General features: G+C 37.6%; 1 protein-coding gene across 2 annotated transcripts; it reads left to right on the top strand.

Moving 5' to 3' along the window:
* Positions 1 to 12,908: 12,908 nt before the first annotated feature.
* prr15la (proline rich 15 like a) lies at positions 12,909 to 18,875 on the top strand. 2 transcript variants are annotated; one of them, XM_027138998.2, is made up of 2 exons: positions 12,909 to 13,188; positions 17,490 to 18,875. In XM_027138998.2, exon 2 carries the CDS (start codon positions 17,509 to 17,511, stop codon positions 17,845 to 17,847), a length of 339 nt encoding a protein of 112 aa, XP_026994799.1. In that variant the 5' UTR covers positions 12,909 to 13,188; positions 17,490 to 17,508; the 3' UTR covers positions 17,848 to 18,875. The 2 variants fall into 2 exon arrangements, with proteins under 2 accessions (XP_026994799.1, XP_026994800.1); XM_027138999.2 differs by lacking the exon at positions 12,909 to 13,188 and adding an exon at positions 13,218 to 13,890.
* Positions 18,876 to 19,554: the final 679 nt, after the last annotated feature.

Genomic DNA, 19,554 nt, shown 5'->3' with positions numbered 1-19,554 from the left:
TATTTCAATTTCTTGGCTAGTAATGTGTTGCAGACAAGAGAATTTTCATATTCATATCTTTTTTAAACGCTTGGGCACACGTGTATGTGTGTGAGAGCCTGCTTGCGTGTGTCATTCAAAGAGAGCGTAGTCCGTGTTTTATGGCGATGGGGTCAGGCCCTTCAGAGTAGTGAAGAGAAAGGGAGTGCTTTTCAAACACAGATCATTCACACACAGATACAGAGAAAGCTCACAAAGAGCGAATTGAGCCAGTCTGTGATATGCAGCAACCAGGCCAACGGCAACTCAGAAAGGCCATAATTCAGCAGCATGATTGACAGTGGAGATGTAGAGCTGAAAGGCATGCTGAAGATGTCTATGGAAATAGCTTGTTGGAATGTGAGAGCGTCTGACTATTGTCTGTGCTGGAAAGGCTGATCTGTGTGAGTAGGGAAAAAGGAAATGTGACAGTCGGGCCTTACACACAGATTAGAAAGGAAATACTACAAAGGCAAAAACAGAGAGAGAGAGAGAGAGAGAGAGAGAGAGAGTGTGTGTGTGTGTGTGTGTGTGTGTGTGTGTGTGTGTGTGTGTGTGTGTGTGTGTGTGTGTGTGTGTGTGTGTGTGTGTGTATAAGGAATTTTGCTATCTGATAACACAAGGGCAAAAGTGTTGTTTTTCTAACACTAAGGTTACAATTACAGCTTACTTCAACACACAAATGCATGCACACACATCTATACCCAAACCTGTCATTTACATCACTGTCAAATGCCCCTTCTGAATTTACAACAGTATCATCAAACAACCCACATATCGCTGTCTGCTCCCCTCACCCTACCTGACACCTGATACAACACATACACACACACAATCATCACTGATACCTTTGTGGCAGCTGAACACAATACAAGAAGATTCTCACTTAAAATCTCTCACCACTCAAAAATCTGAACAATCCTGACTTTCTTTTCACACAAAGCTCAAACAGATCCGTTATTCATCAAGTAGAAAAACTTTCAAACATAGAGAATCTAGACCAGGAAAGTTTTAAACAGTTGTCTGTATTTAATATGGAGTGTTTTGTACACGAGTGCAGCAAAGGCTGAGAGATAAATTAGTTTGTTTGGAAAAAAGAAAACGATCACAGAATGTTGGTTTAGTTGATTTACTGCAGTGCCATTTCATGACAAACTTATTCTGCATGTTTTAATCCTTCTGTTAAATGGAAAGAGTGATTTTATATTGCACATAATAAGAAATAAGTGATACATTTATAATTAATAATAAAAAATATTAAAGCATAACATGATGTTTCATCTTTAAATTGTGTATGTCAGCGGTTAGATTTTTCTTAGATTTGTTTCATAAACTCATTTTATGTTTGCTGCATGTGAATTGCTGAACTTTTGAACCCATCAACAGCGATCTGTTTTGATGTTTAAACCAACAAATGTACGTCTTTCATAAAGCTTTATAGTGCACAGTAAACAAATCCTCTTGTGATGTTACCAAGAGAAAGCTAATAACTGTACAAATGATATAAGCCTACAGTAGACTTCTCAAAATTCAATTTCAATGAGATGTTTTACATAAACCATATTATTTACATTCACTGAGATTCAACAGCTTCCCAATTTTGTACTTGAAGATATCTCAGTAAATATCAACTATGGCAAAACATTGTTTGATTACAGAAGTGTTATAATAATAAACTGCTGGAATAGAATGCATATCTAATACATATTTATAATCTTTTATCATGGCATTGTTTACCATATGTTTTCATTTTTGACAATGTAATGTTTAAATATTATAGACATCTTTAAAAACAAATTCTCATTTAGTCCCAACTGACAGTATAATCCCATGCCCCCTCTATTCAAATCCCAGTCCATGCTGCATCTGGGAATGCTTGCATTTCATCATACAAATATAGTATGTAATTACATTAGCTGCTAATGCTAATGAATGTGATAGATTGCAATCGTGTTTTTAAGCATTAGACAGTAATGTCCATTGAGGAAAAGGCCACCCAGCAAGCCGTTCCAGCTCCGTTCCCCAAACTCTTGGCAGCCTCGACCTTTGACCATGTCGTAACGTCCCTTCCAGGCATGGTGAAATGGACACTGCTCAGCAAAAAAGCATAAGGCTGCTCTGTTCCACAAGCCTGGGTTTCGGTGAGCAGGAACGTTTTCCGCTAGAATGCTGAAGGAAGGACGGCAGACGTTGGTTTACTCTGTGCTCTTCCGCAGCCGAGGCCTGAGGGATGAAATCTGGGGAATAGGGACGTGTGTGTGTGTGTGTGTGTGTGTGTGTGTGTGTGTGTGTGTGTGTGTGTGTGTGTGTGTGTGTGTGTGTGTGCTTGAATAAAGCCCAAATGAAGGACACTGAACACATTAAGGACACCAATAAATAAAGTCTATTATAAACTAATAATAAAATTAGCAGAAATATAACCATATTTGTGTGTGTGTGTGTGTGTGTGTGTGTGTGTGTGTGTGTGTGTGTGTGTGTGTGTGTGTGTGTGTGTGTGTGTGTGTATAAAGCCAAAATGAAGGACACCAGAAATATAGTCTTCAGAAATATAGTCATATTTATTTGATTTTGTGTGTGTGTGTGTGTGTGTGTGTGTGTGTGTGTGTGTGTGTGTGTGTGTGTGTGTGTGTGTGTGTGTGTGTGTGTGTGTGTGTGTGTGTGTGTTATTTAGACTTAGAACACCAAATAACAGCATTCTTTTAGTACTTCAATTTACATTTCGTTTTAAAAAGCATAAAATATTTTAGGATTTCAAAATGTTGAAAATAAACCAGATTATTTTGTATACGTTGCATGTGTATGTGTTTGTGGGTTGTAGAAATAGTGGACAGATTGAAAGGGCAACAGAATTCCACCCTAGCTGCCACTCTCCAGATGCTGTCTCCATGGCTACCCTATGCTGGGAACCTGACCTCTGACCTTTCAGAGGGCTGCTGAGTGACCCCTGCTGTTTGTACAGAAAGTCCTGCTGGCGACAAGAGACTGGAAAAGACATCTGGCAGTTGCTCTATGCCTGCTTGTGTGTCTGCTTGTGTGGGTGTTTGTACTGCATGCAGATTGTTACCATCATTAAAAAGCAACATGAGTCAAATGAGTAAATTATGTGATAAAACATGGTCTGTATTTATTATTATTCAGTGAGATTTAAATCATATTTGCGTTTAGATTAACATTGTGCTTCATCTCTGTATTTGTGGGTTTAACTTTAAATGATGTGTTGGTCAATGGAATATATATACAAATATGCCAGGAAAGAATTAGTGAGAATCTCAGCTCATAGGTGGAGTGTTTTATTAAGGTGCCTGAATTTAATTGCCAAACATCTATTACTGATTATTGTATGTTATCAAGAAGACAATTTACCATCACACTCTACAAACGTATTATATAATACTAAATTCCTGGCCTGATTTAAATAGGCCCGTAAATGCCATTTTCTGTGTCCTAATTTACTTGTTATGTGTCCTAATATTGTCCTAGTTGGGTACTTAGTGACTTGTAGAAATACATACAGTATAAATTATACAAGGAACAATGAACGAAAAATAACTGAAATGCAACAAGGAGCTTGTTTACGTTGACAGTGTTTATAACTAGACAACAACGTTCTCTTCTGCTATGTGACGTTTAAGTATGTCTGAGTACTCTTTTGCTACACACTCTAATGTATATAGTGTTTCTTTACAAAAAAGAGTAGTACATAGTATACGTATATACTGAGATGCAGCAGTCATTGGTTCCTCAAATATCTTATTTGTTTCTATATGAAATTTGATGGCTTAGATGTAAGCTAGGTAGTTTTTCAATATTCTAAAAAAAATTTAGCTTTGGTCAAAAATCCTATATTTACAAAATTTCCATGTATTAATTGAGATTTTGAAACTTAATTCAAATTAATTTTATACTCAGATATAATTTTGGTTATGAATTTTTCTGTCCGTTTTGGTGCCTTGGTTGTAGCTAATGCTGGCTAACTCATTGCTAGCATGCTGCACTGGTGGCTAGTTCAGAAAGCGTCTATCTATCCATTCTGGTGTATACTCTCATTGTTAGCAGAAAAGCAGGCACATGTAAGTGAGTCTTTTAAGTCTTTTCCCCTCATAATTAAATTATTCTAGAAAACCATGATGAAGGATGCCAGTGTGAACTTTCTCCCCGGGCTAAAAGCTATTATCTGCTAAAGAATAAATGTTAAGTCATGCCTGGGGTTTTTATTTCTGCCTTGTTTTAGATGCCATTTGAAAAATCCATTGTATTAGTTTCTTGTAACTTTATAGAACATTATTTTCTGTGCCCCAGAAAAAAGGGGAAAAGAGAGTTTAAAAAGCTAGCTTGCTTTTGTTTTTGAAATTACATTGCAGTAAAATGATTTGAATTCATCACTGATAATAAAGCGAATAGATGAGTCCAGTTCAGAAAAGTCAGTCAGTGTTATTTATTATACTACATGCTAATTCTGTGGCTAGATAATCAGTATGTTATTAGTTATTAGCCTGTAAACTCCCTGCTAATCTAGCTAACTAAATCTAGCTTACATCTGAGCACAACTAACACCTTTTTGCCTGTAGCTCATGTGTGAAATATAATATTTTATACAGATTTGCTTCTACTGTATCTTAATTTAGGCACAATTTTACTTACACAGGCCAAAGAAAGAGAGATATATATTTAACTAACCAGTCAGCATGTTTAGCTTAAAGAGCTTTTCTTTGCTATTGAAAAATTCACTAGCATATACAACTGAACTCAGTGATTGAACTCATTATTAAATTTAATTAACGATTATTAGATGTGGTTTACATAAATGTGCTCTTTCTACTACGTTATCATTTCTGTTTTAAAATCATTAACAAGGACCTGTATGGAAGCATATCTGCATATTTTATGGATAATAATAAAGAGTCTGAGATGTCATGCTTTGGGGTTTCTTGGAAATGTGACTTAACATGAAAAGCTGTTTTTTTGCAGTTTTGACAACAAGAGAGACAAATAGAAAGTTTGGAAATATTAGAGGAATAAGAATCTTCAGAACATGTTTTTTTTTCTTTTTCTTTTTCTTGGGGGCAAATTATCCAAGATGAGATCCAAGGTGAATCGTCATCCTGCCATGTTTTATTTATCATATATTAACCTCCCCTGTATACTCTCTATGAAAAAAACTTGTTGAAGGAGACCAGAATCTGCAGGGTTTAACTATTATATTTTTAGCATTATTGCACTACTGAGACATTGCGATACTACTAATTCAATAATTATATGTAATTAAAACTGTCATATTTAACATGCTGGGTTTGAAAGCTGGCTAGATTTAGTTATGGTACTCAAGGGGGTGGGGCTTTGAGAAACGTCAGGGATGTTAAGCCATAAACCAAAACAGTCTAAGGAGGAATACAGTATGGCCAAATGAATATGTTTTTAAGAATTTAATTCTTTAAATATTATTAAATAATGGAAGCTAAAGCAATAATTAATATACATCACAGCAATAACTAATAGGATATTTTTGGCTTGTAGTTTGACCAGATACAGACGAATGAAAAAAGTCTTTCATGACTGAAGAAAGCCCAGGTCTCTGTTCTGGCTGATCAACTCGATCTGTCAGAAGTTTATTTGTCCTCTATGAATCATACACACACTTTCAGCTCTGTGCAGTGTCAGTAGTTGGCTGGATTCTGGTCTGTGCTTTCACACAGCCTTTACGACGGTCAATTTGACTTCACGTGGGTAATAAATGGAAGTTCCAGGTCAGCAGGCCATGTGTGCTATGTCTCTCACTTCCTTAAAAACACACACACACACAAACCCACATACACTGACACACACACTCACAGTGGGATTTGAAAATCATTGATTGGCAGGGTTCTGGTAACTGGAAGCAGAAACATGACTCCTAGTAGGATGATTGGAGACAGGATGTAAGTTTGGGCTAAAGTCGTTTCCATGAGCTGAGTCTGTATGCGTATGTGTGTGACAGAACACAGACCGGTCTTCTGTTTGATGGTGTGTATGAGTGCATGACTGGAAAAAAAAACTTTTGTTGACAACTTGATCACTGTCATATTCAATCACATCTCGTAACCAAGCCATAAGGGATGCTGCATTTTAATTAGTCATATTAATGAAGACAGCTGTTAGTGTATCACTTGACTTGATTTCCGAGCCACTGCCAAGAGATTTTAGATCTCCAGTCATGATAGTACATCACTCCAACTGACTCTAAAGAAATCACACGGCTATTTTATATTTTCCATGTGATTATGTAAGCAATGTGTGTGACTCCATGTGAAAACAGATGAAAGATCTTATATTCTGTATATGTGAATATAACAATAAATACAATTATTTCATACATATGAAAGTAAATGAATCATGTGTAAAATTCACACATAAAAAGGTAAAACACTACAGGTCAAACATGTGAAGCATGAGAAGTATCTAAAAGGTATTAATGTTATGTGTGAAGTTTAATGTAAAAGTCTTCTGTTTCTACAGTTAGAATCCAAAGCCTCCAAAGAAAAATTTGTGGAAACGTGGTTACACTGTAAAAATCATTTCTGACATCCATCACACCCCCAAATTAGTCTAGTCTTTCTGTGGTCTTTTTAAAGCAAATCAATTCTTCTAGGTGCTTCTGAAAAACATTTGCATGAAGCTCACCCAGAACACAGACAAACATCATCCGTCATTCTCATTTATTTCACTTTATTAATCCAAGTTTTTTACCCTGAAGCACTGTGTGAATCCTAAACAATCAACTGCACCCTTAGTTCATCTCTTAGCTGTCTAAACTGAAATGATTGTTTTCAAAATGTAGTGCATTTGCATCATATCTTTCTTTCCTCCCTTTGCACAAGCACGTCCTAGTAATACGGCAATGCAGTTAGGCATTAGCCTACGCATTGTTCAGCAGTCGATGACACAGGGTTTTAATATAAATGAGTGATACCGTGTTTTCATAGCTGTAATAGATCTTGGCCACTTACAGGAGATAGGCCTACCGCAGATAGGACGTTAACCCTGTCACTCTGTGAGCAAATTATTAAACAGCACTGACGAAAGATGAGGGGCAAGGAAACATCTACACCATTCGTCCTCCTAATGTCTCCTATCTATCTCGCCATATGAATGTTCCCGCTGAGGCTTATGCTGTACGGCTCATGTCGGAGGCGTGTGTGTGGTCCACATTGTTGTTATCCAATCACTGTTCATTACTAGATGATATTTGTCTTTCAAAGGGTAATCTCATAAAATAACACCTACCTCTTCATGAAGCAATTAAGTGAGCATTAATGGTTTTTAAAAAAACTGTATTCATCATATTTGCATATCATACGTCTTCATCTTCCTCTGGATAACTGTGTATGCCAAACGCAGTAAATGTAAAGGCAAACATAGTAAATATTCACAAAAAAAAAAGAGTAAACTTCGTAAAAAATGCACTGAATTAATCTGCTTTACCCAAAACTCTCTCCATTACCCCAGAAAGTGTAAGATGAGGTACAACTAGCCCTCTCTAGGTTTCGTTCTGGTCTGGTGTGTCACATGATTCATGTGTCCAGCTAAGCGAGGTGGGGTGTGCAGCTGAAGGCGCGCTGATGTATGTGTTTGGCATTATTATGGTAATGGTGTCAGATAGCATGTAATGAATTCATTATTCCGCCTTATTACACACTCATCTGCATACAAACACACTCAAGTGCACTCGAGGGACGTACAGTACATGGACACCGTGCTAGCGGCGTGTAAGTGGATGTGGGCGAAGGAAGTGGGGGTGCAGACGCAGGCATGTGGGAGTGACCGCAGTATGCAGGGTACGTTTATGGTAAATGTCAGTGAAATTATAAAGGCTGTGTGATGATGGTACATTTTTCTTAGTAGATTATTTTGCCCTTAAATTGCTTGGAATGGATTTCATATGACCAAGAAATTAAAGTCTCATAAAAACCAATACAGAAATCACATTCAATAGAAACTGAGTCAAAGTATTGGCATCCTTGTATTCTATGGTCTTCTGTGGTTCCTTTGTGAATGATATTGGCATGCATATTTCAGTGATGAATATCACAGCATTGCTGACCAAGACTTACAGGAAGGATCACAACTTGCAATTTCTGGGGCAAATATGCAGGCCCGTACAGACTGCGGCTCATTTGGAAACACAACTCGTCTTGTTATATGAACCCCTGAGGACTGATTAAGACCCAATATAAAGCTAGATGTTCATTTCTGGAATAATGTGAAAGCATGTACTAGCAGAAGTCAGCTTGTATAACCCAGAGACAGGGATCTGCTCAGAATGGCAAATAGCTCAGGTGGATTCCTTTCTGTGTACAGTTGCTTGATAAAACAAATGACAATGATAATAATGTTGACAATGAGAATGATGAAGCTTAATGGATTGGTGTGAAAGTGCAAATTTGGATGAGATGGAAGCATGGCATCACGCAGAAGGTAGGAGAGTGCTTAACTCACAATCCACTCCCTGGTGCCCATTTTTTTCTCCCATAGTAAACACTTACACGCTTGTCTCAATATCCTTGTGAGGACCTTCCACTAACAAGATTAATAATTTTTCTTTCCTTTTCTTAGGAGTAGCAGCCTAAAGCATTCACCTTTAGTACAATTAGAATGTGTTTCTTACATGAGGTAAAAGGTAAATTACCATCCATATATGGTATTATATATAAAGCATATCGTATCGTGTCATAAATACATATTAAAAGTACAAAGGTTAAAGGATACCACCTCAGAGATGAGGAAAGGTACAGTGTAGTGCATTTTCCCTGAGAGTGTAATTAATACTCTGAATCTAAAGCTAAATCTAACACTGCACTTAAGCTTGGTAACAAAAAATAAACTTTTTTAATAAAGTATGTAGTTCTTCCTGTGGGAGCAGCCACATGTCCCCAAAAGGTCAAAACGGCCCACCAAAGAAACATCTCTCTCTCTCTCTCTCTCTCTCTCTCTCTCTCTCTCTCTCTCTCTCTCTCTCTCTCTCTAGCACTCTTAAACAAAACACACACACACACACACACACACACACACACACACACACACACACACACACACACACACGTTTTCCAGCCCTTCTTGCTTGCCCTCTCCTCCTCTGCCGTTTCTTTACGGCTTCATATTTCTCCATTACGCCGGTTTTTAAACACCTCTTGCACTGCTATTTAAAAAAAAAAAGTTCTGCACTATTTCCCCCGTCAGGCCATCAATCAGTGCCTCTCGCGCCGGGCCGTGTGGCGCGCGGACTGAGCTCTGCGCGAGCGGCCATTAGTCACGGCGGCCTGCGGGCCACGCCTGCCTGAGTCCGGGGAAAAGCGCGTGAAGAAAGGCGTTATGCAAATGAGCCTCTAATCTGGGGCGGAGCAGAGCGCGCGCCGTCCATTACTCCTCTTTAGGCGCGTTGATTATGATTAAAGTGATGGCTGCCGCTCGGATTTAACCCTTTTCAGGCAGCAAATCTCGTGAAATGAGCCTGAGGTGCAGTCCGGGCGATTTAGCAAGTTGCACTAAACAATAGCAAAGTTTAGGACAATAAATAACCAGGCAGAACTGTGGCTCTAATTAGCCTACTCGCTATCCCTTTACTCATTTCTGGTAAAGTCTCCACAACTGACAGGGTGCTGTTTTAGATTATTGTAGATAACAGACTCTGAAAAAATGTAAGTCCAAACATCAGCTCCAAAACAAGCAAACATCAGTAACTCCAAAACAAGTGGTGATTATAAATAATAATAATAATAATAATAATAATAATAATAATAATAATAATAATAATAATAATAATAATAATAATAAGCTTCGACCCAATGTGTTGTTAGTAGAAATTTTAAGAATAAAAGACACTGGTAACCCAATAAATAGACAAATACACAATGCACCATAAATAGTCTACCTTGTAAATGAAAGCTTTTAAAAGGACTCTGCTCATACTGTGAAATGTGCAATTAAACCATTTAAATATCTTGTCATGCTTCTTCTGTATATATTGCATTTGTTGAGATGTACTAACTAATTAGATAGTATAAATAGATGATACTTTTAAGTACACATTGTGAGACACAGCTTAGTTGTGCGTATGCAGCATCTGTTAGGGTATATCATAAAGTCACTTGTGGAGTACTGTGAGTGCTGTGAATCTTCTTCATGTTGTTCCACATATCCAAAATTTTAGAAACTCAAATAATGAAACAGGTGTGGCTTTGGTCATTTATATAGATTTGATTTGTTGAATAAGTTGAATAACATAAGATAACATTAATGGCTGAATTCATTAGTAAAAAAAAAAAGTGTGCTGCTGCATTAATTTCACTATACAATTACTAGGATTTGTGTCATGACAACTGGTTTATATTTAAAAATATGAGAGCTTGTTGATGCATCAGAGATTTAAAGTAATTTGCTAAACTGTAAAAGAATATACTGTTTGGTATTTTACCTCACAGAAAGGAAAGAATGATCCAAGATCATTTTATAAAATTTCTAAATCCCAGACTTTTATGAGACTTAATTAAGTCTCATAAAACAGGACATCCAGTCATCATATTCATATTAAGAATTAACTTGTATATTTCTTGTGAATTATTTCTCCATTTTCTTTAATCTCCATTTCAATATACCTGCACTGTTGTGAATTTACGGGAAGGGAACTCACCATGGCAAAAGGCCTGAACAGAGATGTATTGGATTTCAGTTTGACAAATTGACCTGAGCAAACATAGGTGGTGAGAGGTTTGAAGCAGAGCCTCACAGAGTGGAAAATAGTGAGTTTTCCACTTTCTTTGGCCATATGATATTGTGCTGAAGGACATGTGAGCAAGATTCAATTCTGGCCCATTTTTTAAGGAGATGGATAAAAGACAGGTGATGGGGAGAGGTGAGTGTTTGACAAGGAGAAGTGTTGATTGATGGACACCACCACTGTCAGTCCCTCCCCTGTCACATTCAGTAACAAGTATGATCATAGATAGTGTGTGCATGGCATTTGTTAGTTTGTGAGAAAAATGGTATTAAAAAAACGAGTTTAGAGAAAGAAGAATAACAAATGTAAAACGCACACAGCATTTCCTGGATATTCAGCTGTCAGTCTCAAAACATCGTCATCTACTTTCAGTATCAGTAAGATTCCCCCAAGAATCTGATGGTCTGACAGTAGACGGAAATGCCACCTTGTGGCTGAAGGGAACATCATGTCAAGAGACCGGCTTGTCTTTCAACAGAGAGAGAGGAAATTTCTCTACGGTGTACAGCTAGGTGTAGCCACAAGGTGGCACTCAAAACCTGACAATTTCTGCACTTACATCTTTTCACAATGCTAATGATCCTGAATAGCAACATCATTTCTCATTTTACTTCAAATGGAGTAATTGCAAAAACATGATTAACAACTTGGAAAAGGCAGATGTCTGAGCAGATAAAAAAAATTGCCCTTTATGGGTCACATTTCCTAACCTCATTCTTTTCCTGGCCAGAAGCCGAGTGCCAGGCCTCAGTGGCCAAACTGCCATCAGGCTGAGGCTGGTTGCACAAATCAGACAGATAACTGATGAAACCTTTTAGACTTAGTTGGTCGTTACACTTATTCTTTTGGCATGTACAATGTAACTTCCAAAATTCAATTCAAGTGTCTGGTGGAGGAGTTGACTAACAAAAATGTGCCCTAAATGTGGCTTTTTAGGTTCTTGGGAATTTCAAGAAGCATAATACAGAATCACTACTGATGACTTCATGAGAAATTTGGAGAACAAGGACAAGCTAAGATTTAATTAATTTCTTATAATTGATATTTGTAAGAAGAGATACAAAGTCTGAAATTTGGGTTTTCTTTCTATCCCTGGTTTTTAAATCAGTGTCCTCTCTGTCGGTGGTGGCAACATTATGGGATAGTTCTGTCCATCCAGATATTAGAATAAAATGTTTTAAATATTAAAATGAATGCTGAATCTAAGTTTTAAAAGGCTAATGCTATTTATTCTAAAGCCGTTTCACCTAGGTTTCAGTTTGAATCATTTTTGTCTTCATTCACCTGCACTGAATAATTGTGATCTCATAACCACTGCCTTATCTGAAATGCTAAATCTCTTTTTCTTGCAAGATACACACATGTACTTACTTCTACAGTAGTTACAGTAGATATTTGGAGGATCACATTTACTTTGAGTTTTTTTTTTCTTTGTTACAATAATATTGATTTTATATGATTGAGGATTTTAGCTAGTGCTTAGCATAAAGGTTAAGCCTACAGTCTGCATTTGGGCACTCTGTGAGCTTGGGGGTCTGTTAGCCACCGGCTGGCCAAAGCTGACAACAACAGAGACGACCCACTGCTTAATGATTTCACTGGCACTATCCGGGTCACTGGTTAGTGACCAACTTTACCCCATATGTACTCCTTCCTGAGATGTGTGCCAGCACTGGAAGCTTTATCTCTGTTGTTGAGCAGGTGGCATGTGGATGAGAGACTGCCCTCTGCTGGACAGACCAAAAGACTTCGTATAAATGCTACAACAGAACTGATCAAATATGGTGTCTATATTGGATTTGAAAAATATAATCATTGTTGTGGTAAGAAGAGATAGAACTGATTTATTGACTATAGTTCTATGTTAATTCAATTCAATATTGATTAAATTAAATATTGTTGTGCAGGTGGAACAGGCATACTGAGTGTAGATTTCTGTACAGATTTGACTCGTTTAGTTTTGTTGTAGTTCTGTCTTAGTAGTTCTGTCACTATGACCTTATTTACTCAAGCACTAGCAATAGGAGGGGCCTAGCTTTGCTGTCTATGATCCTGTGTGTCTGTGTGTGTGTGTGTGTGTGTGTGTGTGTGTGTGTGTGTGTGTGTGTGTGTGTGTGTGTGTGTGTGTGTGTGTGTGTGTGTGTGTGTGTGTGAGCGATACAGTGGGAGGAGTGTGCACCTGTTAGTTAAGCTGCACCTGGTTGTCATACAGAAAAGTATACACGAAAGCCTGACAGAAAATAAGAGTGCGAGAGGGAGAGGAAAAGGTGAGAAAAAAGGTTTCAGGTCATCAGAGCAGGGCAATGATCCCACTCAATAGATCGGACTGTAAATAGCATCAGGAGGACTAAACTAAAGGCCAGTAACCTCTAGGGAAGACAGCAACTTCAGCCTCTGTGACGCACTTTTCACTTGCCCAGGTGAGAAAAACTTTATGCAAGCATCCATCAACAAAGCCAATTCAGCCTAAGATTTTTATTCGATCCACTGTCCTTTTTGTGTGAATGTTAAATATTATATTGTTTCAGTTATAGTCTAGGTGTAAAGAAACAGTATATCTGGTACTAAATTTCCTTGATATGTAATATATAAAACTGACATAAGAGCTGGTCACTGATGACCTTTGGTCAATGAGGCATCTCATTCACATATTAACTTACAAGGTAAGAATTTAACACTAACTATACAACACAGCATACTAGGAGCCATTACTCATGACAGTGCTTGTTATATTGTAGGCCTGTGTGGCCTGAAATGGTGACCAAGCAGGACTTTGTTTTAAAGTGAATTATGACATGGACATTCAAATAAATATAATGAATGAAATACTGGAAACAAATTTAATTGTGTGAAAAATGACAGCCCAAAAGATCTGTCAGCTCAGGCCTGTCCTCCTGTTTACATCATGCCCTGAGGTTTTGGGTGGGAAATGAAATCCAAAGCTAGATAGGTTTCTTTCTGAATCTACATTGATTGTCTTATTGTCATATCATCTTTGCTATAAGAATAATTCTAGCTGGGAACATAATTACACAGTTGTTCTCTGATTCTTTGCAGGAAAAAAAATCCAGAGTTTCATTCACATCCTAAAACCTCTCCAAAGATTCATATTCAAATTAGAGGTAAATGTCCTCTGTGCCATTATACAGGTCAACAAGGCTTCTTTTGATCTCCTTTAAACACTAGCTTTTCACCACAGAGCAATCTCTTTCTCCTGCCCCACATTTAGTAAATATTTAGAGTAGGTATATCTCTCCAGAGATAAGAAGTGCAGAGGAGAACAGAAGAAAGCCTGCATGTTTATAGACTTGTAAAATGGTGCATTTTTCAAAGCTTGGACCTCTTTAGTAAACACAGATTTAGATTAGGATTTTTAAATCTAGTAATGTTTTTTCGGCTAACATGAATCTAGTTTTCATTTCACATTAAATTTCAACCTCCAGCGAAACAAAAGCTTCTGCTTTTCAATACAGAAGCACTTTATCATCCAGCAGGTATTTTTTATATCACCAAAGGCCACACAGTAGTAATACAGAGACAGCATTGTAGTTAGAGCTTATTGTTTGTGCAAATGCTGTGAAGTTTATAGAGTAGTGCAGGATGGCTGTGAACACTAAGCAGCCATGATTACCTAGATCAGAAAGGGTGATTAGATGGTATAAAGTCATCGAAACTAGAGCACAGAAGCAATTGTCTCTTATCATACTCTTGACAATTGAATGAAATCACATTTTCCCCATGCTTCACTCACATTCAAAACTCTTAATCCCGATTAGGCAACAGTAATCTTTACATCTATCCATGCTACACAGGAGCTATTGTGTTACCGACACCAAAAACTCACTTCACACTTTTTGTATTGCTCATATTGTAACAGAGAAGTCGAACTGCTGATCTAGCATGGCTTTATTCCTGCATTGATTCATTATTAAAGGCCCCATTTGATCCAAGGTCAGCATTCCATTTCTGAGCGAACAAACCCTCAGGGTCTGATTGGAAACCAGTCAGTTGTAGTATGTGTGTGTGTGTGTGTGTGGTGGGGGTGGGTGCTTCTGAATGTATACTGGAACTTATGTACATTGTGTAGGCCTTGCTTTCATAAATCCACAACCCAAAAAGTGAGAAAGCAACAGAAACATCCATAGAAGCTTGTTAGAAACGTTATTCTCAATACTGCAAGTCTATATAATCAATAAGCTGTTTATATTTGACATTTAATGAATGTCAAATGGCAGGAGACTGGCAGAATGATTATAAATAATTTACAGATTTAAGTCAAAACTGATACGTTATTTATTATGCGTGATGTTCTAAACTCTTTCAGTGTCTATCAATACTGAATATGCTAGAGACTTTAATTTGCTATGTCCTCTAATTCTAATGAATTATACACCATATTTACAAATGTCACCTTGATATATAAAAGCCCAGTTATATATTTTATTACTGATCTCAGCATCTTCCACTAGCAACTCTGAAGTCTTAATAAACCGGGTCACTGTGAAATGAAGGACTGTCTCAAATGAGTAATTGGAGAGCTAAAATAATTATTCAAAAGAAAATGAAGAATTTGAGGATATTTTGGTTGAACCAATCATGGTAATGTTAAAAAAATTAAATAGCTAAAAAACTAATGTATGAAAATGGTAAAAAGCCTGACTAAGTGAAATACGAATGATGCAAACATATGAAATAGATAATAAACTCCACTGATTCACCAGTTCTTACTTGCCTGGTAACCAAGATTCAAAGACACATTGTCTATGTAAACAAATTCACATGGACACCTCAACCTTCGTTCCTCCTATGAAAAGGAAACCAATCCCAGGAGAATTTCTGCTGGATCTGATACAATAATAAAAAAGGCAACATGAGAAACTATTTAATTATGTCAGTTAAAAGAACATACTCCTGGTATGAAAGAGGTCCACCTTTAGTTTCTTTCTCTTCCCAAACATGAAAGGCCAAAAGTCCAAGCCTCCAGTGAGACCATGGATATTAGCATGCAGTATGGAAATCACCACTCTGTTGCTGCGCAACCAGCCATAGCAAGTCCACTCCTGTTCTTTGAATAGACGCATGCACAATGCTGCAGCTTTATCTCTCTGTGTGTATGTGTATGAGAGACAAGGTGTGTTTGCTTTTTAGTGTGCTTTTATTATTGCCCTAACAAACTCCCCAGCAACAGGCTCTCTCTCTCTCTCTCTCTCTCTCTCTCTCTCTCTCTCTCTCTCTCTCTCTCTCTCTCTGGTAACATGATTAACCACTGACCCAGCCTAGCCCATGCTCTGTAAGACCTATTCATGTAACAAGCAGGCAGAAGAAACCACTACAAAGGGCACGATGAGTCAGCGTATAGACCACACATACACCCGGTATTCATCTTTTGGTTAAAGCGCTATAGCAGTCCAGGCCATAACGCAACAATTACGTTCTATAGCATTCTGCTAGCATGTAACCAGTCTTTACCATGTAGCTATGAAATCTGAGTCCTGTAACTGGAGAGAATAGCGCTGCCATATGGCACCGATTGAATTGCGATGAAAAATTCAACAGCACCGTCACCAACATCAGACTCTGAGATCTCCGCTTACACGTGACAGCTTTGCACGCCACTACAGTATCCTTATAGCTATCTTCCACAAACAGTAACTGATTCAGCCACTTGAGAACAGAATCAGCCAATCGTTTAGTGGTATGAAGAATTTAAGCCATTTTAATGGCCTGTGTTTCAGCACTTCTGCTACGACAACCATAGTAATAATTTTGACCCCTATATGTGAAATGTTTGTTCATCAAGTCGTGGCCTAATTGTTAGAGAGTCTGACTCGTAATCCTAAGGTTGTGGGTTTGAGTCTCGGGCCAGCCACGACTGAGGTGCCCTTGAGCAAGGCACTGAACCCCCCAACTGCTCCCCGGGCACCGCAGCATAAATGGCTGCACACTGCTCCGGGTGTGTGTTCACGGTGTGTGTGTGTTCACTGCTGTGTGTGTGCACTTTGGATGGGTCAAACGCAGAGAATGAATTCTGAGTATGGTTCACCGTACTTAGCCGTATGTCACGTCACTTTCACTTTCATCTTATAAATTTGTCAGAATTTGACTATACCCATCGTCTAGATACCTTCTTGAGAGCCATGTGAAGAGTTCATGCTTCATCACAGGGTAGCATACTGCCCTCGATGGAAGGAGTAATACATCCTCTTTTTAATGTATATGAGATCACTTTGACAGAGGAGACAGTACTCCACTGTTGACCCACTCAGAAACCCCCTACACATACACAACCACCCCCTTCATCTTTAATGGACTTCTCTGTGTAAAATTGCTGAGAATCTTAGTAGAATTCCGACTTAGTGTTCTAAATGTGATGAGCAAGTGTTTTTACATCATAAAACATTTGGGACGATTATGTTTCAGTATGCAAATCCTGGTCACTTGACACCATTTTGCAAAGAGGAAAAGAAGGCAATGAAGGTGTAGGTTCTTCCCTTCCTTCCATAAAGCTTTACCTACAATTCATGTGCAAGAATCCACCATATCATGCAATTTATTATTAAAAAGAAAACTGTATGTACTTTAAACCATGACTACACTTTCTTTCTATTCAAGCAACAGTTTCAATTGATCCACTAATTATTGGAGAATAAACAAAAACAACTCTAACTTCCTTTCTTTTTCACTCTTTCTCCATTACTCCACATTCTTTTCCTCCCCACAGGACTCATCACTCCTTGGCCATGGCTACGGCTGAGCCAGCCCCTGCCTGGTGGAAGTTGACATTCCTCCGCAAGAAGAAATCCGAGGCCAAGGAGTTGTATGAGGTACCTGCGGAGTACAGTAACAATGCTGAGACGGCACCTGGGACGAGCAGTACGACCGGGATGCCCGATGACAGCCAGTTCAATGCTCGCCTTGAACGCATTGTGGACAAAACAGCCACAAAAGGACGCCACGTTAAAGTCTCCCACTCAGGCCGCTTCAAGGAGAAAAAACGCATCAGGTCAACACTTGCTGAAAACCCGGAATTGTTCCCCAACCAAGACACTTGCAATGGGAATCAGAGCACTGGGAATTGAAGGCTGGGACATCAGTTTGTGCAACTTGATGTGCAAATAAATTAAGTTTTTGAAAGTTTTAAAAAGGCATCAACTAAATCAAGCAAAAAAAAACGTTACTGTGTTTTAGTAGGGTTCTGTTTAAGTAATCTTGATTGTATTTGCCCAGAGTGGATATAATGTGGTTTCTCGGTATAGTCCAATAAACCTGGTACAGGATTTTTTTTTTTTTTAATCAGTACAACATCTAAAAACATGTCTGACGGTGGTAAGATCCTCATAGCTCTATCCGGTTGTATTTATACCTTCAACTGTTCCACCAAAAGAAAGCTGGCTATTTTCTGACAAAATTGTTTATAGAGTATGTCCTGTGTCATGTGCATTGACACAGGACATTTTATTGTTGAACACATTATGTTTGAATTTTGTAGTCTTACTGATTGTTGGGTGGTTGCTGTTTGTTTTTTTTAGTGGTGTTGAAATTCAGGCAGTACTAGCCAGCAGTTGGAAATAAATTGCTATGAGTTTACTGAACAAGAAATAATACTTCAGTTAATTCTCACATTTCTGACTGAATTTTTGTCATTTGGTCATTAATACTACAGAGTGGAGTATTTGCAATTTAATCAGTGCACACAAGCATGCAAAGAGAAATAAGCAGTCTGCACTGTGTAATTATTTCCATCCACATTCATCTGTTTCAGATATCCTATAATGTGTGTTTTCCTTGTTTTTTTTTAATTATTATTATTTGAATATTTTTAAACATTTTTTAAAAGTCCAGGTGTAATAACCTCAGTGCCTTATGATCAGAGTTACAGTTTCTTCTTCTAAATCACCCGTCACTTTACTGAATATCTCTCTGTGTTTTAAACTGTATTTGTTTACTCAACTATCCTATAGAAATTATATTGAATTCCTTGTATGCTTTGATTATACTGTAAAAATGTTTTACAGAAAAGTAAACTTTTATTGATTTGCATATAATACTATTCAAAGAAAAATGTTTTGATATAATATTTAATAAAAAAACAAAACATTTTCCTATATTTTGTGTTCCTTTGTAATCTCTCAGTACAGAGTTTGAATAATTCATATTTTTTACAAAATGGTTGTGAAGAGCTGGTTGTATTACTTTATGTGTTAATTTATGCGTGTAAATAATTTGAATTTGTACAAATTAGATGAATTACACGAAAAAATTACAAGAAAGATATCCTCACTAGAAAATTAAGAGAGAGAATGCATTAATCTTTTGGTTTAATTGTCATTTGAATATTTCTCAAAAGCACTTATTTTATACAAGAATTTATACAGGTTAAAATCATAAAATCTAATAAAAACAAAGATTTATATGGACGAGAGCGTCTTAGCGGCAGTGACACGGTTTGGCCACAAGAGGGTAGGGTTGTATATATAATTATTATTCATATGCCTCTCCCTCAGCAGATATATGATTAAGAACTATTAATCGTGATTTTGTTTTAATATAAGTTTTTATAAGGAATCAATTACTAAGTAATCTATTATATGGGTTCGCTAACACATTGCTGCACACCGGCAGGCACTTATTTCCAGGGATTTCAGAACAGCGTAACAGATATTGCGTCATCGGGTAGGCGTGGCCTATTTGATAATCTAACCCTAACCCTAGCCCTAAACATAACTGTAGTTTTTAGCTGTTTATTTGTTTTCTAAAATAAATCTACCTGTATGGTTGTTTTGTCC

Source organism: Tachysurus fulvidraco, chromosome 15 (assembly GCF_022655615.1).
Source record: "Tachysurus fulvidraco isolate hzauxx_2018 chromosome 15, HZAU_PFXX_2.0, whole genome shotgun sequence".
Taxonomy (NCBI): domain Eukaryota; kingdom Metazoa; phylum Chordata; class Actinopteri; order Siluriformes; family Bagridae; genus Tachysurus; species Tachysurus fulvidraco.
The sequence above is the reverse complement of the archived record's forward strand: the minus strand, read 5'-3'. Positions and strand labels throughout refer to the sequence as shown.

Bases quoted from the DNA above. Each gene is read 5' to 3' on its own strand.
- prr15la (XM_027138998.2), top strand. From the start codon at position 17,509: ATGGCTACGGCTGAGCCAGCCCCTGCCTGGTGGAAGTTGACATTCCTC.